Source organism: Rhipicephalus sanguineus, chromosome 4, assembly GCF_013339695.2.
Source record: "Rhipicephalus sanguineus isolate Rsan-2018 chromosome 4, BIME_Rsan_1.4, whole genome shotgun sequence".
In the NCBI taxonomy this organism is placed as follows: domain Eukaryota; kingdom Metazoa; phylum Arthropoda; class Arachnida; order Ixodida; family Ixodidae; genus Rhipicephalus; species Rhipicephalus sanguineus.
Genome location: NC_051179.1, coordinates 43145326 through 43169694, shown reverse-complemented (window position 1 = coordinate 43169694; position 24369 = coordinate 43145326). Strand labels below are relative to the sequence as shown.

General features: G+C 45.3%; 1 protein-coding gene across 1 annotated transcript in view; it reads right to left on the bottom strand.

Annotated features, from left to right (window-relative positions):
• Nucleotides 1-22811, bottom strand: part of LOC119389840 (vacuolar protein sorting-associated protein 33B) — a 32080-nt gene extending 9269 nt beyond the window's left edge. Inside the window, exons 1-15 of the mRNA XM_037657238.2 lie at nucleotides 22560-22811; nucleotides 21734-21814; nucleotides 16383-16447; nucleotides 15789-15906; nucleotides 12781-12921; nucleotides 12198-12302; nucleotides 11159-11255; nucleotides 10975-11052; nucleotides 10280-10353; nucleotides 10084-10170; nucleotides 8907-8997; nucleotides 7383-7451; nucleotides 6410-6474; nucleotides 5434-5535; nucleotides 374-568 (exon numbers count right to left, since the gene is read on the bottom strand). Of these exons, the coding sequence (XP_037513166.1) occupies nucleotides 374-568; nucleotides 5434-5535; nucleotides 6410-6474; nucleotides 7383-7451; nucleotides 8907-8997; nucleotides 10084-10170; nucleotides 10280-10353; nucleotides 10975-11052; nucleotides 11159-11255; nucleotides 12198-12302; nucleotides 12781-12921; nucleotides 15789-15906; nucleotides 16383-16447; nucleotides 21734-21814; nucleotides 22560-22652 (1461 nt within the window). The 5' untranslated portion in view covers nucleotides 22653-22811. The remainder of the gene's footprint in view (nucleotides 1-373; nucleotides 569-5433; nucleotides 5536-6409; nucleotides 6475-7382; nucleotides 7452-8906; nucleotides 8998-10083; nucleotides 10171-10279; nucleotides 10354-10974; nucleotides 11053-11158; nucleotides 11256-12197; nucleotides 12303-12780; nucleotides 12922-15788; nucleotides 15907-16382; nucleotides 16448-21733; nucleotides 21815-22559) is intronic.
• Between the last annotated feature and the right edge of the window lie 1558 nt (nucleotides 22812-24369).

The window sequence follows — 24369 nt, the reverse complement described above, 5'->3', positions numbered from 1 at the left end:
CGAGGGCTTACAGTATTATAAATAAACAAATAAATAAAAAACTTGTTCTTTGTTTTTTACTTTCTGTCTGTATCTTTTTTTTGCAATGTATATACTGATGCCCCCCTTACTCAATGCCCTTTAATGGGCCTGTAAGGCATTTTGAATAAATAAATAAATAAATAAATAAATAAATATACGGAATTATAACGCTAGAGATAGTGGCAATAATAAAGAAAAGGACAGCATAATCAAAACAGCTAAGGTAAGGTTCTGAAACTCAAAGCTTTAATATCATAATGTCTGTGCACGACCAGAATGACCTGCTCTAGCATTAAGCAGGTCCCATTCCCAACAAGAGCAGCGTTGTGGTTGAAAGTTACCACATCCTTACCAGACTGAGCCTTTTGGTGATAGCGCTGAAGCGTGTCGCCCTGGGGAGCGATGCCATGGCCGCTGCCACCTTGCTGGCGAGGGTCGGAGCCATAGCCGAAGCCGCAGCCCCTCCTATCCGGCTTGCTCCCTGATCCTGGCAGAGGCCAAGCTTCTTCAGGAGGTAGAACGTCCACATGTGGTGATGGCCGTGGCTCTAAAACGAGGACACACGCAGCTGTTCATGAACAGCAAATGCTTTTGCAAGAGCGCATAGCTCGGCACACTCACTCATGAGTGCACTCACTCACACTCACTCACACTCATTTGAACGTTGTGAGTGTGAGTATGAGTGAGTGCTCATGAGTGTGAGTAGACGTGAGTGTGAACGTGAGTGAGCACTCATGAGCGTGAGTAGGCGTGAGTGTGAACGTGCTTGAGTACTCATGAGTGTGAGTAGATGTGAGTGTGAACGTGAATGAGCACTCACGAGGGTGAGTAGGCGTGAGTATGAACGTGAGTGAGTACTCATGAGTGTGAGTAGTTGTGAGTATGAACGTGAGTGAGTGCTCATGAGTGTGAGTGGACGTGAGTGTGAACGTGAGTGAGCATTCATGAGGGTGAGTTGGCGTGAGTGTAAACGTGAGTGAGTACTCATGAGTGTGAGTAGATGTGAGTATGAACGTGAGTGAGGACTCATGAGTGTGAGTCGACGTGAGTGTGAACGTGAGTGAGCACTCATGAGGGTGAGTAGGCGTGAGTATGAACGTGAGTGAGCACTCATGAGGGTGAGTAGGCGTGAGTATGAATGTGAGTGAGTGCTCATGAGTGTGAGTGGACGTGAGTGTTAACGTCAGTGAGCGCTCATGAGGGTGAGTAGTCGTGAGTTTGAACGTGAGTGAGCACTCATTAGTGTGAGTAGGTATGAACATGAGTGAGTGCTCATGAGAGTGAGTAGTCATGAGTATGAACGTGCGTGAGCACTCATGAGTGTGAGTAGGTATAAGTATGAACGTGAGTGAGTGCTCATGAGTGTGAGTAGGCGTATGAAAGTGAGTACTCGTGAGTGTGAGTGGACGTGAACGTGAGTAAGCACTCATGAGTGTGAGTAGGCGTGAGTGTGAACGTGAGTGAGTACTCATGAGTGTGAGTAGACGTGAGTATGAACGGGAGTGAATACCAATGAGTGCGAGTAGTGTGAGTAGGCGTGATTATGAGCGTGAGTGAGTACTGTTGAGTGTGAGTAGAAGGGAGCTGTATGTGAGTAAGTACTGACGAGAGTGAGTGGACCTGAGAATGAACGTGAGTATCGACTGTATGTTGCCATGAGTATAACGTGAGTGATTACCGATGACTGTGAGTAGACGTGAGTGTGAACGTAGGTGAGCTCTCATGAAAGTGAATAGACGTGAGTATGAATGTGAGTATCGACGAAGGTAAGAGGACGCGACTATGAACGTGAGTGACTACCGATGAGTGTGAGTTGGCGTGAGTATAACAGTGACTGAGTGCTCGTGAGCGTGAGTAGACCTATGAACGTGAGTGAGTACCAGTGAGTGCGAGTAGGCGATAGTGAACGTGAGTGAGTACTGATTTGTGCGAGTAGGCATAGTATGATCGTGAGTGGGCACTCATGAGTGTGAGTAGAAGTGAGTACGAACGTGAGTGAGTGCTGATGAGTGAGTATACATGAGTATGAACCTGAGTGAGTGCCGGTGAATGTGTGTATCGACGGCTGTGAGTGGAAATGAGAATGAACGTAAGTGAGCCCCGATGACTGTAAATATAAAAGAGTATGCAAGTGGGTGAGCACCAATGAGGGTGAGTGGAGTGAGTAAAGTGAGTGTGTACCCAAATGTGCGAGTAGAGTGAGTATGAAAGTGAGAGCCGATGAATGAGAGTAGACGAGAGTATGAAGATGAGTGATTACCGATGTGTGTGAGTATACGCGAGTGTGAGTAGATATGGATATAAGTGCGAATGTATGACTGAGTATGACTGTAATTGAGTATGACTGTATGAACATGAGTTAGCGCCATTAGTGGGAGTAGACCTTATTATGGACGTATCGGTTAGTGTGGGTAGGTAAATAAAACTGAGTGATTGAGGAACCATGGTGTGTGCCTTTGAGTGGTAGTCGGCATGACTTTGAATGTAAGTACTCAGGAGTGAGAGTTGTGGTTAGTATGAAGGTAAGTTAAAAGCACCAAGGAATGTCTGTCAGGGGTCGGCAAAGTTTATGGCACACACTCACTCGTTCACTCAAAAAATATGCTGCTTCTTATGGGCTCACTTGGTCTCAAACTCGCTAAAACACTATTCAGCCAAGCTCACTCACATTCAGGCTAAAGAGAGGTTTCCTCAGCCGGATTCACGTGGACTTAGAAGCATCAGATTTTTCTCCAAGTGAATGCACGTGGACTCCACCCTAACAATATTGAGAACTGCCAGGCTCGCTGGGACTCAACGTCACCAGTTCGTCCCGAACGGTCTCACTCAACGACTACAAAAAAGATCAACTCTGCACACTCACTCATGAGTGCACTCACTCACACTCATTTGAACGTTGTGAGTGTGAGTATGAGTGAGTACTCATGAGTGTGAGTGGACGTGAGTGTGAACGTGAGTGAGCACTCATGAGTGTGAGTAGGCGTGAGTATGAACGTGAGTGAGTGCCTATGAGTGCGAGTAGGCGTGAGTATGAACGTGAATGGGTGTGTCTATGAGTGTGAGTAGGCGTGAGTATGAACGTGAGTGAGTGTCTATGAGTGTGAGTAGGCGTGAGTATGAACGTGAGTGAGTGCCTATGAGTGTGAGTAGGCGTGAGTATGAACGTGAGTGAGTGTCTATGAGTGTGAGTAGGTGTGAGTATGAACGTGAGCGAATGCCTGTGAGGTTGAGTAGGGTTCAGTATGAAAGTGAGTGAATGCTTATGAGTGTGAGTAGGTGTGAGTATGAACGTGAGTGAGTGCCTATGAGTGTGAGTAGGCGTGAGTATGAACGTGAGTGAGTGCCTATGAGTCTGAGTGGGTGTGAGTATGAACGTGAGTGAGAGCCTATGAGTGTGAGTAGGCGTGAGTATGAACGTGAGTGAGTGTCTATGAGTGTGAGTCGGCGTGAGTGTGAACGTGAGTGAATGCTTATAAGTGTGAGTGGGCGTGAGTATGAACGTGAGTGAGTGCGTATGAGTGTGAGTGGGCGTGAGTATGAACGTGAGTGAGTGCCTATGAGTGTGAGTAGGCGTGAGTATGAACGTGAGTGAGTGTCTATGAGTGTGATTCGGCGTGAGTATGGACGTGAGTGAATGCTTATGAGTGTGAGTGGGCGTGAGTATGAACGTGAGTGAGAGCCTATGAGTGTGAGTAAGCGTGAGTATGAACGTGAGTGAGTGTTTATGAGTGTGAGTAGGCGTGAGTACGAACGTGAGTGAATGCTTATGAGTGTGAGTGGGCGTGAGTATGAACGTGAGTGAGTGCCTATGAGTGTGAGTAGGCGTGAGTATGAACGTGAGTGAGTGCCTATGAGTGTGAGTAGGCGTGAGTATGAACGTGAGTGAGTGCGAAGGCTGAAAATATTGGGGTGAGTGAGTGTGAGTGAGTATTCTCTTACAGTGCCGACCTATGCAAGAGCATGAAAGCATCTGTACAAGGAAACCGAGCATATACTATTCTATACAAATCTGCAGCCCTTGAAGATCGTTCCATGCACCGCAGAGGTGAAAAACACAGAGGACTGGTCTGAATGTTTTACACAAGGAATAGCGTGTTACTTCAGCCAGCTGCACATTCTGTCATTGTCGTCGTCTTTGTGTCAGACCTATAATATTCTACATTACGAAGAAACAAGCTGCTTGAATGGAACCACTAGGCACCAAAATCATCAACGAAATTCTACGTTACATGTAGCTAAAATTAAGCTTGCAGTACAATCACAAAGACTATAGAGACAATATATATGCTTCCAAATGAACAGAACACAACTAAGCTCACACCTTATCAGACGACCTTATCGTCTCTCACGTTCCTAACTGTGTATTCATCCTTTTAGCAGGAAATACATCTTCTGCTGAACAGCAAACAAATACAAAAAATTACTGTTTCGACATCGCAGTGTGCCTGCACATAAAAGTAGACATACACCATAATGCAATGACCATAAGGACAAGACCTACACATAATGACGTGTGGGCACACTTGGCAGGCTATGTCACAATGTACATTACTGTCAGAACAGATAGTTAAAGCATGCGATACACGAAAGAGCTGACTTACAAATGACGATTACCACAGCATTAACAATGCTACATAGCTGTGCATGCACAGCAGTGGTGTGTGTATGATGATTGATTATAGCAAGGATCTTGTTCTGGCAGACTTGATGCCTTAGGTGGTATACGAGGGTTTTATTGGTCAGCTTCCAGCTCGTAATATGATCACGTGCTACGTGACACCAGCTGGCAACAAAAGAGCGTTCCACACTCGCCATCGTGGCTGTGAGCGGCGCTGGCTAACACTCTCAGGATTAAACAGAACATAAATAAATACCCAATAAAGTGGATGGGAAAGCAACCACTGCTGTAGCTCAATTGATAGAGCATCGGATGCGTTGTCTGAAAGGTTGCATGTTCGGTCCCTACCTGCGGCAAGTTGATTTTTCATCCACTTTAATTCCTTTCCATTTATGTGATCATTACTGTACTACAGTTAAAAACATACAAGTAGCGTCCCCTATACCCTCCTTAGCTTCATTGTCTGTTGGTTTCATTAGGCTGTGTCAAACAAAAACAAAAACAGCCCACGATCAATCCCCCCCTCTTTCATTCATTGTTGGTAAAGTGTGGTATAATGTGCATGCAGCAGACAGCGTAACAAAGAGAGGAGAAAACCAAAAGCAGTTGTACGGAACTGCAACTAACAGTTTGTTGAAAATATTTTTCTCAAGTTAGATTATTACATCTTGTAATAGTGAGAGTTCAGTGATGGCATTGATTACCTGCACTGTACATTGAGTGCCCTTAACTTTCTCTCCTGCTTTCAATGAAATGTATAAAACGCACTGCAAAGGCACGCAGAGGCTAGTCACCTGTAAAAACTGCTGCGTGAGGGTCTTGTACTCCTGGGATGGAATGCCGTCTTGGGTGAGCGACAGCAGGCAGAGCAAGCGCAAGGTTCCTATTGCTGAGTGCTGTGGAGATTATGGCACAGAGGCGGGAACATGAATGAACAAATATATATTTTGTGATTGCTTAGCATGGCCCCTCCCTCACCTGCCATCGCTACATAGTTGGGAAACACAGAAACATTTTAATTTAACAGCTGCTGAACGCACTTGAATAAGGTATGATGTGATTAAGATCAAGAGAGCAGATTCCTAATGTAGACTCTTAATGTCTTTCTTTCTTTACTCCCGAACTTGAGCAAGTATTTCAAATCTTCAATATAAAAATGAAGTTTAGAACTCATAAACTTGCACCAAAATATGTATAAAAATCCTCTACACAGCGTCCTTCAAAACTTATAAAGCATGCAAATTTGGTGTTGAGGACATCAAATTAAAATATGCTTCTTTTTATTTTCCAACGGAACTCCCACAAATTCTGCACAAAAGCTGCAACCTTGCACAAATTAGTTATTAACAAACACAAGCTGCAGTGTCCTCTTTTTTTCACAACATGAATCACTACACTTACAAGGTGCTTGACTAGGTGCTGGACTTTTTATAGACATTTTTGCAGTGAAGCTGGTTGGTTCCATGTATTTTTCATGTTCGTCAACAGAAACATACGTGCCACACAAATTGGGCAAACCCCACCTCTCACCACTGCTCCACTAAAAATGAAGAACACACACGGGCAGCAAACACCAATTAAGATCACCCAAACTTTGTTTAAACTCTGTTTTATATGAACAAGTTTTCAGTCCTCATGGAATTAGAATCAATGAGCCTCCACTGTATATTACCGACTCTATGGCAAACGAACGTGTGCTGATGAAGCTTCCTATTAATTACGGTCCTGACAGCAGAGTTGCAAGTTGGTCAACTTGTCTGCTAGCCTCACCTGCCGGTTGATGCACTCCTCGATGAAGTTCATCCCTTCCCTCACTTCTAAACCTTCCAGCAAACCTGTAAGCAAAAAGTTTTTGTTCAAAAAAAGGTGCAATGAAAACCCTCATTTTTAAGGAACTACTATTCACGGAATAACAACTTTTTAGGCGAGGCAAAACAAAGCACGGTATTAAGGAGACCAGCACACATCAATAAGAAACACCCATGTTTTAGCAGATACACATGCAATCTTAGAGCTTGCCTGGGAAATCCAGAGGGCACTACAGTGTCTACGGGAGCTGCAAGAAATGTAGTTTTTGCCCAAATGGGAGTGACTTTTAGTACGTAAATTTACCTTAAGTGGTTCCCTATCGCATTAAACGGCTTCGTGACTTTCAAAGAAATATTGCATTATAATAGCCAAAATCCGCAACCCCTACTCACGCATGCATAGCAGTCTTATTGTCTCCTGTAGTTTCAAAAAGTGAAATTGCTTCATATTTTAGGCTACTACAGATGGATAATCTGTATTAAAAGTTACATTTCGGGGTTTTACGTGCGAAAAACCACAATGTGGTCAAAGTGCATGCTGTAGCAAGGGGTTGTGGATTAATTTTGGCCACTTGGGGTTCTTCAAGGTAAAGTGATAGCAGGTAAAGCTGCCAGAATGTCTAACGCCACAAGCACGAGAACTGGAGAAATGCACATACAATAACTAATTTTCACACTAGCTGAACCATCACAGCAACGGAGCTCCCACTAGCTAGCGTTCAGTAAAAAACTGTCTCTGTGCGTAATAACATCTGTCATATGACCCAGTTAAGCTGGCAGTTATAAAATTGATCGAACGTCCTCGAACAAGCGCGTTTTTCTTTTTCTTTTGCAGACAAACCCAAACTATACAGCATGGACTGTGGAGGATGTAACATGTTATATCGTGAGGAAGAAATTAGCACCGAATTGATTATAAAGATAATCACACTTACTGTGCTCTGTCCTCAGTTGCCCTTCAAAATTTGTGCGAGAGTTTTTGATAACTTCGCACGACCCAATGTCTGAGAAAAAAGAAAGGGGGGGAGGGGAAGAAATGGAGTGATGCACAAAGCCAGTATTAGCAACAAACTTTATTAAATGAATGAAGAGTTAGTTTCCTAGATGCTACTCTTTTCAGTACGCACAACAGCTCTCACTACAATCAGATCAGTCAACAACATGAAAAATTGTATCTAAGGCAAAAGTGGTTGCGATGTGCAAGAAACAGGTCAAGGCCACTGCCATAGTTATCTGACGAATTAACTTTTGATGCCTGTCAGTCAGTCCTGTGACACTAAAAGCAAATTCTATGATCTGAAAGCCTGCCATCGACAACAAAGGCACAAGTTCACTATGCCCACTCTATAGTTGTGTACAACTTTAGCAGTCAGCAGCATTTGCTCCTCGAAAGCGGATGCACATGAGCCTGCACCAATTGGCGCACTCTCCAGACTGATGTCATGAGTCGGAGGGTCAGTGACGTCACCTTCGGAGAATATTGCCGAGTACGTGAGCATAACTACTTCTTCAGTCGCGGAGGCAATAGGCTGCCACACTTCGGTCATCTGGGCAAGGCCTCTCTGGACTTTTTAAAGGAAAGCTGAAGTGGTGTTGGAATTCAGTAAAACATCATTATCAACAAGGACTGACATTATCGTTGTCGATGTTGCAATTCTTTCTGTGGTTGTTGCAGCAGGAGCTTCAGAATACACGAAAGAAAAATTTGTCTTGCTCCGCACACACGAGCGCGCAAGTGTGTGCGTGGAAATGAACAAACCAGAATTATGTCACCTTATGTTTCACTGGTGGAGCTGTGCTGCACTCCGACGGAAGGTTCACGCCACTCACTTATCTTAACTGACAGCGAGAGTGCGATTTATGTACCAGATGCTCAAGTAAGTATAGAGACGCTGAAAGTTCTGCAGCCTGTTTACAATATTTGCCATAATGACAAACAGCCGAGCACAATGTGAACAAGCGTCTCTCTTATCTTCAACACTGGCCTCCGTGATAAGCTCCGGCTGCGCACCGTTGCCAGAGCTAATCACGGTGGCTATGCTTCAACAGTGCTGCTATTACACAGACGACGTGTCATCCCGAAGGTGACCGTCACCGTGTTCGCTCAGAGTCCCAAGACACCTGGCAGCTGCAGTCACTGTTTTCTTGCAAGAAAATGCTATTTACATTCACTTTCGAGAACTCTTACATCGATATTCGAATTCAGCAGTTAACAAACTGCGATTACACACTCCAAAGTAACATTGCTTAAAATGTGCTTCAGCTTCCCTTTAAGTTGAACCCGACTTTAGAATATATCATGACTGAAACACGAGCAAGTGCTCAGTTCGAACTGCCAGAGTTTGAATTATCATATAAGAAATGCTACTCATGTTTTTCGTGCTCGCACAACATTCCTGCATCTCTTTGCATTGTGGTCATGACAAACAGTGCGACTCTGAGTTGATAGCATCACTCACACACTGCCAACGAGCTGTGCTGCTGCTGCAAGGACCGCAGTTCGTTGGCGACAAAGTTCTTCATGTCTCCGATAGACATTCCGTGCCTCTCCTGGAATAGAAAATAGAACACGCTAAACCGGTTTCGTACTTGTCACTCCGTCGAAACATCACCTATTTTCATACTAGATACACGCAATGTTCCTCCCACTACCATACGTTTCCGTCCCGCTTACAGCACCAGTAATCTTGAACCTTTTGGCGGTACATGTATTCTTTCCATGAATGTAGGCCCCTCCCACACAGAGCCTTATCTTGGGCCCATGAGCCACTATGAACAAAGACACAAGTAAAATGATAGCAGATGATGAAACCTACAATATCTTAAATTCTTAAAGATTCTGTACAATGACTCCATGTGCTTTATTAAAATGTCAATATATTGTCACATTATTCAGAATGCTACTTAATATTCTGATATTTAGGTTTACATAGCATAGATTTTTTTTTTAATTATTGTGTAATTATATATTGTCAGCTATTTTTATTTCATTCTCATTTAGGTTTTTCCGATTTTATGCCACTTCTGCAAGAGCCCGTCTCAGGCCTGCAATATTTCTTGAAAGTAAATAAACATGACATAAACATTTCTTCAATCAATTAATTAAAACAATAACATGTGCTGCTTTGATCACCTCACTTTTGTGACGTTTTCCAGAGCGCCAACCCATGTGCATCGGTGGAAAGTGAGGCCGAAGGGAGTCAACTATGCTCTGGACAATTTTTTTTTTCAGTTATTAAAGACATTTTTGATTGTGGCATTTGTGAATATAACAATAGCGCGAATCTCGACAGTAATGAGTTTCTAGAAGTACGTTACACAACAGTAATTTCCTTTCTCCCATTTTAGCAGTTTATATAAATATATATTAAAATAGCCTTGCAACTTGCTAACACCTCTGACCACTAACGCACTGATTCAAAGAACACTAAAATGAAACTCTGAATTCGTTCAATAGAAAAATTGTTCACTGGCCCTCAAACCTTGACCCTCAATCAAGCAGCCTGAAGAGCTTCACATCTTTCTTCAGCACGTCAAAACAGTCTTGTAAACAAGCATGTGAGAGAGAGGAGCAAGTAGCTCTTCAAAGTTTCTTTTTTTCTAAGAAAAAAAAATGGCCAGAAAAGTGAGACTTACATTGTATTTTGATTGCAGCTGTTGAGCTTTTTCCTTAAGTAACACGAAGACACTTCCAAAATGTGCATCCCTGATCTCCTTGTAGACCTGTAAAATGGTGAAATATACATTGTAACAATAAGAATGATCACACAGCAACTTTCCAGTGCTCGAATGTTTAAATAATGGTGAAGTAAACTGGCTCACAGACACTAACCAGGTCTGTACTGTTGACCGTAAGCCGCATTTCCTGGTCCTTCCCAGTCACTGCTTTGTCGAAAGTCACTTTCCCTGAAATAAAAGTCAATAAAAAAAATAGTTTGTAACACTTGTAACAATCTGTAACCTACATAAAATATGGGATAGAGAAATTGCCAGGCAGCCAAAAAATTACCCTCTACAGAGTTTGTTTTTGTGAGTAAATCCATTTCTAATTCAGCTGTGTTCTAACAGTGGCGTAAGTACTACTACAAATTCGATCAAGGAGTCAGTGGATGTGCCAGACAAAGAACTCGCAAGTTCCCTCGTGCATTTGCCTAAGATGACTTGAAAGTGAAAGCCATCTTCTTTTTCATTTGTCGATGTATTGTATTGATACTCCCCCGCCAAGCTATGAAAGCTTTCTGCACCTAATCTGATTTTGTATGACTTCCAGGATCAGAGGCATTGCAAGCTTTCTGCACCTCATTTGGTTTTGCCCTGCCTCCATGATTGGCCAACGTCTGACCAAGCGATGATGTCGTGTGATCACGTCAAATGGTGATGTCATCACGTGATGATGGTTCTTTGCATCACTCGTGTTGACGCTGATGTCACCGACACTGCCAGTCAATTTTTGCATTTGATGAGGCATCTAAGGTTTTCGCCTTCATGAAAGAACCTTTTTGCCTTAAAAGGAATGGACAAGCTTACCACTTTTAATGCCGAAGTACTCATCCAGAAGACCAGAATAAGTTAGTTGGGTGAGAAGTACGCTTGCATAGTCTATGTCTGCAATGTAAACGTGAGAGGAATGAAAACTGATTACTGCTTGGCACGCTTTCGTTGATACAGCCACATGCAAGGTGTAATGGTGGATTGAACCCCTACGCCTCACCTCTGTCAAACAGAAACAAATGACTGATTCGTGGCAACGAAGGTTCCTTGGGTTTGGAGAAGTCGGAGGGGAACAGCTTCATAACCTTTAGTACACCCTGTTATGAGAAAAATGAGAAAGTTTCCATGGTAAGAAAATCGCCGTGACGGTGGAAGATACGGTAACGTGAAGTAATGGATCCCCATTAAAAAGACTCAAATTGACTTTCTACAGAGGAGACATGACAAGCCTGCAACATGAAGGCATAAGTTCGCATTTCACCACAGCATCACTTAAAAGCAATACATGCATTATCTGGCAGAACTTGGCTTCAATTAATTGATTGAAACGTGGATGTGAAGAATGCATCTTAGGAAGCCAGCATTCTGTAAAGTGGCAATCTCTTTTTTGGTCACTCACAGAATACAAGCACATAGTACAGGTACAACGCCTGACTCTAGTGAGAGGTTATAATGAAATTTATGTACGAGTGTACCTTTAAAGCAGTAGGAACTCTGTTTTGTGGCTGGCCAATACATCATGTGCAGCTAACATTCCACCAATAATTACAAATGTAGACCTTCCTCTAGAAGATGGGCGTTCGGGAGCACATGTTCAGTAAGTGCATGCACACATGGGTGCATTGGTGTGTGTGAATGTGCACTGTTACGTGAGAGTGTATTTATAGGAAACCAGTAGCTGAGTGAGCTGGCATGCTTTGCAGCACATTTCTTTTAACGGCGCAAAGCGGACACGCACACACACGAGAGACACCGAGATTTGTGCATATGGTTTGAGACTACAGCTCAAGCTGAAGGCTAAAAGAAAACTCCAGTTCTAAATCCTGACTGCAGCCAGTCTCCTTGCCAAATGCATTCTTACGTCTGAAATGCATGCATGTAAAGTATCATGCATATAAAATGCTGACATTCTCAAATGCACAGACTGAATGAAGACAAGAATAAGATATCACCCCAAAGAATGTCTGTCTGTGCCTTGTTGCTATGACTGAAGATAGTTTAATGGGGAGCGCTCATGAAAGTATACACAAATACATTACCTCGGCACAGTTTCCCTGGGCATAAATGTGACCGATGGGACCACACAAGCTTTCCAGCTGAAGAATGGATTGTGCCACACAACTTGTCCAAGCACAGTCACCATCCTAAACATGCAACAGAAAAAAAGAAGGAAAGAAGGCTTATAAGACTTAAGCCCCACACCTTCTTTAGCTCCAAAAATCTATATCACCTGTTCACAAAGTATACGTATCTCTGTGCGAAGTCCATATTTTTTGCTCACGAGAGGTTGACTCAACCCAAACATTCAAACAGTAAGCTCTACATTACCCAAGCTCTGGAACACACTTCATCGTGATACAGAAATTGCATTTGCTCTAATGTTGGTTCAGTGAGTGGTGCTTTTGTCTCTAATCTCGAGAATGCCGTGACATCAAATGAATTGCTATAACAGCTGCATAACAGCTGCAACTCCTGAATTACACTACTTATGCATCAGATCATCAGATTAACATAAACATAATGCAGTGTAAACGAAGTGAAACAACAACGGGTTCGTCACGTGCCTTCACATACGTGCCTTCACATAAGATGTTCAGCTCAAGGACAGCAGCGTCTACTCACGATAAAAAAGGTGCTGAAGAAACCAGGAAGTTCAAGCGAGAAAAGATCCGTGTCCAGCGGAATGAGGCCCAGCGGATACTCCAGCAGCTTCACATAGCCGAAAACCCCTTCGCTTTCCAGCGTCTGCTCGCAGACATGGGCCTGCAGTTGCGAGCAAGGAAAAAACAGAAGGCATTGCTTTCCTGCACCTGTGTTTGCCACTGAGGGACGTTATGAAATGTGGCAAGTGACACAGTCAAATCGTTACTAGATGTAAATATGGCAACATATGGGCGAGCACAATCACAAGCCGGCCATCTTATTCACTTTAACAGACAAGCATGAAGACAATGGTAACTGCCTTCACGTGGCAAGATCCATAGACACTGATGTCTTTAGTAGAGTATAATAGACTGTTTGGGCAAGTTGGTAATTGATAAGCACGAGGAAAATCAGAGCAAAACTAACGTGAGACATTTTTGTTTGTTCTTTGTGAACATGTTTTTTTGGTGGCCTATAAAAGTGCATAGTGGAAAATTAGCAGACACCACACACCATAGAGTTTCTTACAATAATACCTAGAGGGGAATCTGGCGCTAGTGTCTACGCGGGCTCCTTGAGCGGCGCTTCAACCACCATGGGAATGATGGGAAGTACAAGCTTCGGATTTGCTTCGGATTGATTAGGTTCTTGAGATTCGTGACACTTGTTTGCGGAGTGTAAAACAAAGCGATATGAAGTTATTTCCAATTAAAACTTGCTTCGTTCTTTTGTACATAAAACTTATTGCAAAAACTTTGCGTAATTGTGAGATGGAACTGAAACCTGGACTATTTCAACCGCCAGGGTATGCATTGCTCTGCAATTGTGTTCCAGATTTGGCATCACAATATAGTGAATTATTTTCTTTACAACACTTAAAACAAACACGCTTGTCTTTCCCTCGAAAGTACGCATTATCGATTTATGGAAATAACAGTACCGTATTGAGTGAGAAACACTTAACGTATCATCTGCTGCGATGCCAGGTGCGTCTGTCCAAGTGGCGTGCCCCCAACGCATCTCTAGTTTTATTGTGAAGTCGAGTCAGAGGAGCGTGACGGTGAGTCTACTTCGCTTCGTTGTCATTTTGCAGTTGATTTGAAAAAGGTTTGACAAGTAGCGCTTATCACAAAACGTGAACTCTATGCAATTTCCTGCACTGGCATGGGACGCTACATCTATGCGCAGCGGTGAGTGCACGACGCTGTGCTAAATCTGTCAAATACAACCTGTAAAGCTGCAACGTGGCAGCAAACCAAGAAACCTAGCGGTCTTCAGCCTCTTTGAACAACAAAGGCACTGCTAGAGTGCTTTGAAACGCACCCCACTGCCCATGCCTCGCAAAGAACGAAATTGAAACTGTAGAAAAAGATCCATAGACAGTTCGCTAGCTAACGAAATCCAATCCGAAGCCTGTACTTCCCATCATTCCCATGGTGGCTGAACGATCGCAGCGCCAGTTTCTTCTCTAGGTTATTGTATGAAACTCTATGCCACACACGAAGACACAACGAAAAAGTACACAAGGACTGCGCTAGTCCTTGTGTACTTTTTCGTTGTGTCTTCGTGTTGGGTGCGCAAATTCTCCACCATGCAGCCGAACCAACTAGAACGCCTTTCTTTCTTATAAATATGAGATTTCTTTAATAAAAACTTGTCCTGTGGCCTTCTCTGTCTTGTCTCAGGATAATTTCGCACTCATTTTCTTCAGCCTAATGTCTCACGTATCAAAACGAATCCCTCACCAGTTCCAACTGACAATTCTGGTTACACACAAAAACAAATCGTCATCACGGAGTGCTCTAACACAAGAATCTTTAGAAGGGGTTCAGCAGTAACCAAGACAGAAGTAAATTAAATGTTGCGAGGACATGGTTCAATGAGGCGCGCTGTCTTCACTACAGGCTCCCTCCTGTGGTACTAAGCTTGTCGGTTTTGCCATGTCGAAACCCCCATGAGAAGTTCTTTAATGAATGAATGAATGAAACATTTACTGTGGAGATCAGTGGCGTAGGCAGAAATTTTTTTCGGGGGGGGGGGGGGCACCTCCTTGATCTGACATTGAGTCTGAGCAGATAAGTGGGGTCGAGTGTCATTTTGTGCTCTGTATCCCATGGGGAAAAAATTTTCAGGGAAGGGAGGGGGGGTACGGGCCCGGTGTGCCCCCCCTGTATACGCCACTGGTGGAGATCGTATCATAATGAAGTTAGTGCTAGAGACGATTGGGCGAGTTTCTATTTCGGAACTCCGCTGGACTGAGCTGCAACCCGCTCCCCGATGCTCCTTTCACCCCTCCCACGTCGGCAGCGTAATTTGCACAATGCTTCTATTAGATTGACAGGACCAAAACATGTGAAACAGGTCAGCATGGCTTCCACGGAATTTACACGTAGCACTAGATTGTTCTGGGTCTATTTTGGCCATCATGGTCAGGCTGCAGGTATGGAGCTTGTGCAGATGGGTCTCCTCTGATTTAGTATGTCCATTAGCGAGATGAGGAAGAGTTTGTTTTTGCAGGCGATATAGTTTCAGTATACATGTGTAAGTCGTAGTCGATGTTGGTGGCTGAATGCCGTGGTCTGAGGCAGGGGCGTAGCCAAGGGGGGGGGGTTGGGGGGTTCAAACCCCCCCGAAATTTTTCAATTTTGGTTGCGCATATATACACGCACACATACAAATGCACACACGAACATACATAAAGTATGGTTGAACCCCCCCCCCGAAAAAAATTTCTGGCTACGCCCCTGGTCTGAGAGATCAGTAGACAGAGCCTGGGGAAGGAATGCTTGGGCCGAGTTGTGTGCTAACTCGTTTCTGGCTACCCCCTGATGGCCCAGCACCCAGATGAGCTGTTTTCACGAGTTAAGCTCTTTAAGAAATACTTCGTCATTTTGAAAGGAACGAGTTGATCTTACTGAATAATGTTTCATTCCAGATGTCAGCTACCGCAGACACTCATTCGTACGAAGAGAATGCAAGTTACCTGCCTTTCGGGGGATACAGATGATGTAATACTTGCATTCCTTCTTGTTCTGCTTGTGGTACGTGATGTGATTGGCTATCACTTTCATGTTTGCTATTGTTGACCTCACGAGATAGGCACATCTGAAACAAATCAAACATCCTACGTAAGGCGCTGCAACACGAATGGAGCACTACATCAACAACTCTTCAACAAGAGAAACCTTAGCTGAGAGACAAGTGTTTCAACAAGGGGGCCTTTACACAACAATGCTACTTGTGACTGCCCCCCCTAAAGCACACAGAACCATGCAGATATTCATATAATTTTGTTCACGAGGCATATCAGAGGCATTTTCTCACTTATTAAGTATATGCTTGTCTTGATGAATTAAACTGTAAATAAAAGAGACAAATAAAGAAACAGTACATTTTTCTTAAGCACTACAGATCCCTGCAACTAGAACCACCCTTGGGACATGTTGTCATGCTGAGCTTGTCTCTGGGAACAAAAAGATCAATGCATCGTTAGGTTGTCACCAACTATAGTTTCCCACATACCTTTCAAGCAATAGCAGCGAAACTATTGAAACAGCGCTCTTAAAGAAATAACCCCTTACTGTTTATTGCCTGCAGGTGGTGCTGTTGTTTCTAACTTGAAGATTTTTTCCACGTTGCAAGTCCTCTGCACAGATAAGAAGTGTCAGTCTGTTATGGCCACAATAACCTAACAATGTTTTTAGGGGAGCACTAACAAAAACCGCTGCACAAGAACCAGTGAGCAAAAAGCAAACACTACAAGTAAGTAATACTTTTAAAATGTTAGTGGAAGCATATCAGTGAATGAAACGAGCAAACTAAAGCTGGGTACAGCTTTAGAAGTCTGCGGCATTTCCTCCTCAAAGGTGGATGTACATGAGCTTGCACCAATAAACGCGCACTCCAGATTGATCTCATGAGCCGGAAGGCTGGTGACCCTGCCTTTGGAGAACAATGACGAGTGCATGAGCGAGACCATCTCTTTAGTCGCGGAGGCAATCAGCTGCTGCGCTTCGGTCACCTGGCCGGGGCCTCTCCGGACTTCTTAAGTTGTACACAACTATCAGTGAACCAAGCTTTATTGGTTACAAGTTACAACTGCAATTGCTGGAAGTCTTGAAAAAACATCGATTCAGCACACTTATGCCATGACATAATGACCAAATTGGCATGCGTCATTTCCTCCGCCAGTGTGGATGAGCAGTGGAGTTTCCCGGCATTTTATAAACGTGATATTGTGGATGATGTTACACTCCAGAAAGCACCTCCTTGTTGTAGAGGTCGCTACTATTGTGCTAATAGGTGGCGCCCCCCTCCTTGATGTACGTGATGTACGGAGTAGAATAAAGTTAGTTGTTGTTTGGGTTCAGTGGCGACCGGTTGTTTTACTGCGGGCTTGACAGGCGTTCATGCCATGACTGCGTCGTATTCTCGAGTCAACCGATAACACTACATGGTGTCAGAAGTGGTCGAGCACCGACGTCGCGCTTACCCATCGTCCGTATCATGCCTACCGAGCAGTCCAGCCCGAAGTGGGTGGGCGTAAACCTTCAGACGCCGGAGCCGTTCGACTTCGGCAACGCTGGGACCTGGCCGACATGGAAAAGTCGCTTCGAGGACTACGCAGCCATCTCGGGTCTCAAAAATGCACCGGAGGAAACACAGGTGCACTCGCTCTTATATTGCATGGGCCCCGAAGCGCGTCCGCTCCTCGACACATTTTCGCTCGATGCGGCGTCCCTCACTTCGTACGAGACCGTGGTAGACCGTTTCACTGAGCATTTCGTGCATCCAAGCAACGAACTATACGAGTCGTCCCGTTTTCACAGACGCGTACAGCAGCCAGGCGAGAGCGTTGACGGATACTATGCCGAGTTATGCAGGATGGTGAAACGCTGCGCCTATCCTTCAGTGCAAGTTGAAGAAAGGCTAGTACGTGACAGATTCGTCGTCGGCTTGCGCGACTCGCGTCTTTCAGACCAGCTCTGCCGAAACGCTAAACTCACTCTCAAAGAGGCTTGCACGCAAGCACGCCAGGCGGAAGACGCGGAAAAAGAAAAGCGGCAGTCGCAAGCTGGAGCAAGTTATAATAGTCCCAACGCTTTGCAACTGGACGCTACAAAGATGCAGAAGTCCGCTCAACATCACCGGAACGCGAAGCCTTCTTTCGAACATCAGAACGCAGACACGCCCACCTGCGGATTCTGTGGCGGCGCGGCTCATCCTCGAGCGCAATGCCCGGCACGCAGCTCGCTTTGCAACTTTTGCAAAAAGAAGGGGCACTTCGCGGAAGTTTGTCGCTCGCGGAAATCGAAACAAAAAGTCGGCTCTATTCACCTGAGCACCGTCGGGGCGGGGGCCAAGTCTTTATTAGTGGACGTCACCGTGGACGAGTACACGATGCAATTTAAAGTTGACTCTGGCGCCGAAGTCTCTGCTATACCTGAAGACTTCCCCAAGCTTCCAGCCAAGCTGGACAAGGTTGACACGGTACTTACCGGTCCTGGAGGTCAACCATTGCGGGTACTCGGTTCATATACAGCCCAACTTCGTTGGCGCGGGAAGACGTCCTTGCAGCGACTCTTTGTCATTGAATCGCTCTCTGTCCCTCTTCTGGGACTTCCGGCTATACAAGCCCTCGATGTTGTGAAATTCCTTGGCGGCGTGCAGGCCCCTGAGGCATCACTTGAAGCTGACCTGTTCCGCGGACTTGGCACTCTCAAGGAGGAATATCGAATCCGCTTGAGGCCTGGCGCTACACCATTCTCCCTCAGCGTGCCTCGTCGCATTCCCATTCCGCTACACGAAACCATGAGGCGTGAGCTCAACAAGCTCGAAAGTGACGGAGTGATTCGCCGCGTCGACAATCCCACGCCGTGGTGTTCTGGACTGGTAGTGGTTCCTAAAGCGTCAGGAGATTACCGTCTTTGTGTTGACTTAACCCGGCTGAATGAAGTTGTACTTCGAGACCACCACATCCTCCCAACGGTCGAACAAGTCCTCAGGCTTATCGGAGACTCAACGGTGTTCTCCAAACTGGACGCCACAGCGAGTTTCCACCAAGTGAAACTGACTACGGACTCTCAAGAGCTCACGACCTTTATAACCCCTTTTGGCCGGTACTGCTTCTGCCGCCTTCCATTTGGTATAACCTCAGCGCCCGAGTATTTTCAGAAGCAGATGGCCAGAATTCTTGAAGGACAGGAAGGGGTAGCCAATATGATCGATGATATACTAGTTTTCGGACGCACTAGAGAGGAACATGAGGCCCGACTGAACCAGGTTCTGTCCCGTCTTGCTGAGGCTGGGATCACGCTGAACAAGAACAAATGCTTATTCGGTGTTTCGGAAGTGCCGTTCCTTGGAGTAATCGTGTCCGCTCAAGGCATCAAGCCGGACCCAGCCAAGGTAGCAGCCATCAAGACCATGGAAGCTCCAAAAGACGTTGCAGGCGTCAGGCGTCTTCTCGGGATGATCAATCATCTTGCTAGGTTCTTGCCACACATCTCTGAAATAACCGCTCCAATCAGAGCCCTCCTCAACAAGTCTTCAAGTTGGACTTGGGAGCACGAACAAGAGGCCGCATTTGTCAGGGTGAAGGAGATACTGTCATCCGATAGGTGTATGGCCAAGTACAATCCGTCGTATGCCACCACTGTCTCAGCTGATGCTAGTTCGTTTGGACTTGGGGCAGTCCTGCTGCAGACGCAGCCATCAGGCGAGCGCCGTCCTGTCGCTTTTGCTTCCAGAGCAATGACGAAGACGGAGCAGAGATATAGCCAAACTGAAAAGGAAGCATTGGCTATAACCTGGGCTCTCTGGAGGTTCGACGAATTTGTGCGTGGCATCCCACTGGATGTTGAGACAGATCACCTACCCCTCGTCTCTCTTTTTGGTAAGATGGAGCTCGACATATTGCCTCCTAGAATACAAAGGCTGCGGATTAAAGCAATGCCTTATCAATTTAAGGTACTTCACATGCCTGGTAAGCTTTTGGCTACAGCGGATACTCTCTCTCGCATCAACAACCCGAATGAATCTTCTGCGGATGCTGTGCAAATCCTTACCACAGAAACTGTGGCTTGCACAACCCTTGATGTGATGGAGCTCTATGTTGCAGAAACAGTGGCTGCCACGTTTGAAGTTTTGCCCCTAAATGTGCAGGAAGTTCGTCGAGCACAAACTTCGGATGGTGAATGCACTACATTAATCTCGTTCTGTCAGCGGGGGTGGCCTTGGAAAAACAAGCTGCCATTACACATCTCCAAGTATTCATCGGTGCTTGATCAACTTTCTGTGTGCGACGGCGTACTGCTCAAAGGTACCCGTTTGGTGATCCCATCGTCACTTCGATCTACAGTCTTGGCACTACTACACGAGGGACACCAAGGCTGTAACAGAAGCAAAGCCTTGGCGCGAGATTCAGTATGGTGGCCTGGCATCTCCAAGGACATTACCTCTCTGGTCGCCAACTGTGAGACATGCGCTCTCACACGAGTTAACTTTGCTGAGCCACTTGTACCGACACCTCTCCCAGATCGCCCGTGGCAACTTCTCGGCATGGACCTATTTCACTTCTGTGGGCAAACTTTCCTCCTGGTAGTTGATTACTACTCCAGGTACCCAGAGGTGATAACCTTGAGGAGCACAACGGCGCAAGTTGTCGTGGATGTGCTAAAGAGCATGTTCGCCCGCTATGGGATACCGGAGGAAATTCGGTCTGACAATGGCCCGCCATTCTCGTCACGAGACTTCGCAACCTTCGCTTTCTCGTATGGCTTTGTCCATACGACAAGCAGTCCCCACTACGCCCAATCAAATGGGGAAGTGGAGAGAATGGTCAGGACGGTCAAAAAACTCTTCACCAAGGCAAAAGATCCTCACATGGCTCTCCTATGTTACAGGGATACCCCAGGCGTCAACGGTTTTAGCCCAGCTCAGCTCTTGATGGGTCGTCGGCTAAGGACCAAAGTACCTAAGAAGGAAGTATTACTACATCCAAGCATGCCACCAAAAGACGCGGTAGCGTCGAGGAACGCATCCTACCAAAGAAAGCAGGAAAGGAACCACAATCGGCGTCATCGGGCCAGGCATCAAAGGCAGCTTCCCGTAGGACAACAAGTCTGGGTGCGGCCAGAAAATGTAAAGGGCACTGTGTTAAGCCCAGCACAGAGACCCAGGAGCTACATAATAGAAACAGGACAAGGCGGTATCTTGCAGCGTAACAGGTGTCACCTCATCCCCTTTGTTCCAGTATCATCGTTGCCACCACAAGCTTCATCAGAAGCAACCGAGCCACAGCCGCAAGTAGCTCAACCATCTCAAGGTCCTCCAAGTACCACGGTAACGACGAGCGACTCGGGACGGGCTGGTGATCGTGTTGGTGGTGATCTTGTTGGTGGTGATGGTGGTGATAGTGATGGTGGTGTTGGTGGTCGCGATGGTGTTGTGTGCACGCGTAGTGGCCGACGCGTGGTCCCACCGGACCGTCTGAACTTATGACTGCCGAACGTGTGGAAAGGGGGGAGATGTAGAGGTCGCTACTATTGTGCTAATAGGTGGCGCCCCCATCCTTGATGTACGTGATGTACGGAGTAGAATAAAGTTAGTTGTTGTTTGGGTTCAGTGGCGACCGGTTGTCTTACTGCGGGCTTGACAGGCGTTCATGCCATGACTGCGTCGTGTTCTCGAGTCAAACGATAACGCTACACTTGTCTACAAGGAAGTTCTGTGTCACATCATTAAAGTGATTACCAATTTATTTTGCATTCCTTTCGGTTTTGAATGTCAAGCAAATGTTGCCAATCTGCCTAGCCAAAAAAAAATTACTGCATGGAACTCGTAGTAATGGTCATGCCGCAAGCACAGCTCGAGGCTTTGGATGAGACTGTCATGAATGAGACTGCATGTGGCAGAAACATCGCACTGTTACCTTTAACACACCAGCACTGGCTATGTGATCAAGTGGGAAGATGAGATCCTCCTCAATGACCAAGTCCTTCGCACCTTCAATCTGTAAGGGAAATGAAAAATCGGCACTTCACGCCAACAAGGTGACTGATACGACCAAGAACACGAGGGCGCACACCCTTTAAGGCATGTCGAGGTTACAGCAGAAAACATCTGTACTATATATACTATACTGTATATCGGATGCGACATGATTGAGTGCTATTCTTCATATTCAACGGTTTCACACGCGCATTCTTGTTGTATGCAGTCGTTCATTCTTGCTGTCATTCGTTGATTCATACTGTTTTTTTCAGTAATAACGATGGTTTGTGGTGCCGTACATTCGTGTCATGCATATATAAGAACGTTCTTTCCTAAACAAGAATTTCCACTTGTTAGTAAGTGCTCCGTCTTGTGTACTTTCTTAGTATCCGTTCAAGTTGCGCTTCTTTCATTACGAACCGATATACCAACATGCGTATAATTGGCAGTCATCCTAAACATCTATACGTTACAGCTCGTTAAAACATAATATACCTAAAATGACGTCTCTGAAGAAACGTTATGTTATATGATAGGTATGAAGCCGTCCTGAAACGTTAATGCAGCCAGTAAATGAGGACAAACTGCCAGGATAATATATCCAATACGTTAGGTACCGCCTCCCTAGGCTTTTACATGACACAAGCAATCGTAACGTAAGCAAGCCAAATGATCGCTGATGGATAACGCTAAGCGGCTTAGAAATCACCGAGTCGTGTTCGCAGAATTGATAAAGGAATGAAAGGGTGGCCTAGTGCGCGTACCGACTTCAGCGTACTCGTCAACAGTTCCCCCGTAACGGCCTTCAGTAGTTCTTGAAGCAAAGCGCACGGGTCGGGAGCTCCGTAACGCGCCATTCCGTCGAATTCCACCCAAGTCGACGCACGCTAACACATTAGGAAGTAACAGAGCCTGGCATGTTGCACATCACAGATGGTCAATCAAATCAAAACGATATTAATATTGCAATGCGAGCGCCCGGCTACCAGAACTAGCAGAACGCAACGATGCTGTCTACGCTTGGCTTGGATTGAACTTGCAAATGGTTTACGCGCAACGTTGCCTACGCGCTTCTTTGAACACGCTTGAGTTTAATAATACATGACTCTGATAATACCATGTAATAAACTGTTTAACGAACAGTCCCGACTGTTGTTAGCCCTATAACTGTGCTTGAAGATGGTATTGGGAGTGCACAGTGCGTCCCTTCCATTTTCGCAGTTCTCGCAGCCCGCTAGCAGAGTTAGGACATGTTAGCGCCGTGTGACAGCCACGGCCACCACTGTTCACCGCCTCCTGTACTATCATCAAAAATAGAGGCGTTGCACTGTTTATCCGCACCAAAAGGCTCTGGACTTTATGCAGGACACCGAACTGCACAGTGCCGGCCTCTACAGAGCTAGGGCTCCTTAAGATGACATCACTTGAAATCGATAAACTTTCATTCACTCAATCATTTGTTCGCTTTTTCCACACTCTTACTTGCCGCATCTTTGCCTAAAAAGGCACTTTTGTGGCCCGTTCTTTTTTAAGAAACACGTGCAGCCTCATCAGTGCTTCATTTATGCTGATTCTGTCGCCTTCAGCGACAGTGATCTCCTTGGCTCTTTCCTGCATCAGCACAGCTGAATATTCGAGTGGCAGGGCCCTGTCATTTTATCTTCCCTTGACACCAATTTGGCATTTGAGTTGTTCTGTCATCAGCCTACTTTATGTTTACTGCATCTTCCCCGTCCTGAGCAAGTAGATTCCATTTTATGCGGTAAAGTTTTTTAACTTCCTTACTCCATCTGTGGCAATGCCTATCCCTTTCTTGGTATTCATTCTGTCTCGTCGGTTATCAGTCCTTCGCGTTACATGACAAGTCAGTAATTTCAGTCAGTCACGCCTGTCATTTAAATTTCCCCTCCATTACAGACTACATGTAGTTCTTCGGGTTTCCTTATTATTCAGGACGAACTGTTGGTCTAGTTCTTGCATGCCCTTAATTGTGTGCCTTGTCCTGGTGTTTGTCTTTTGCACAAAATTTTTTGTTAAAAATTCTTATTACTTGCCAAGCTCCTACCCCATATGTTATTTCTGGCAAAATTCAATGGTACTTGCATAATGTCCTTCAGAGACAGCAGTATGATCCAGTCACTAGTTGTGCACATCAACCCATCACTGCTACTCAACTCATTTTCTTCTACATGAGTAGGCTGCCTTGTTTAGTAATTGACCTTTGTATACTCGCAATTTTTTAAGAATGACCAACAGTCGATCATGTTTATTGCAGCAATAAACACAGACACACAAAACACTGAGACAGCACAGGCAGCTCCATGTTCCTTCCTTTCTGTGTGTGTTTATCGCTGCAAAAAACCTTCAGCAAGCACCAATTAGGTCAACAAGCAGTTCTTGCAAACAAGTCAGTCAATTGCTCACTACTAAATGTTAACTTTGGTTCTCACCTTCCCAACGTACCTGATGTGTGTCGCCATCATGGTCAGTACATCAAGAGCTTGTGCAAGCTTCCAAGTTTTGGGTTGTTGCCAGCTATTTGTACAAAATACAGATAAACTTTTCCATGAGCAC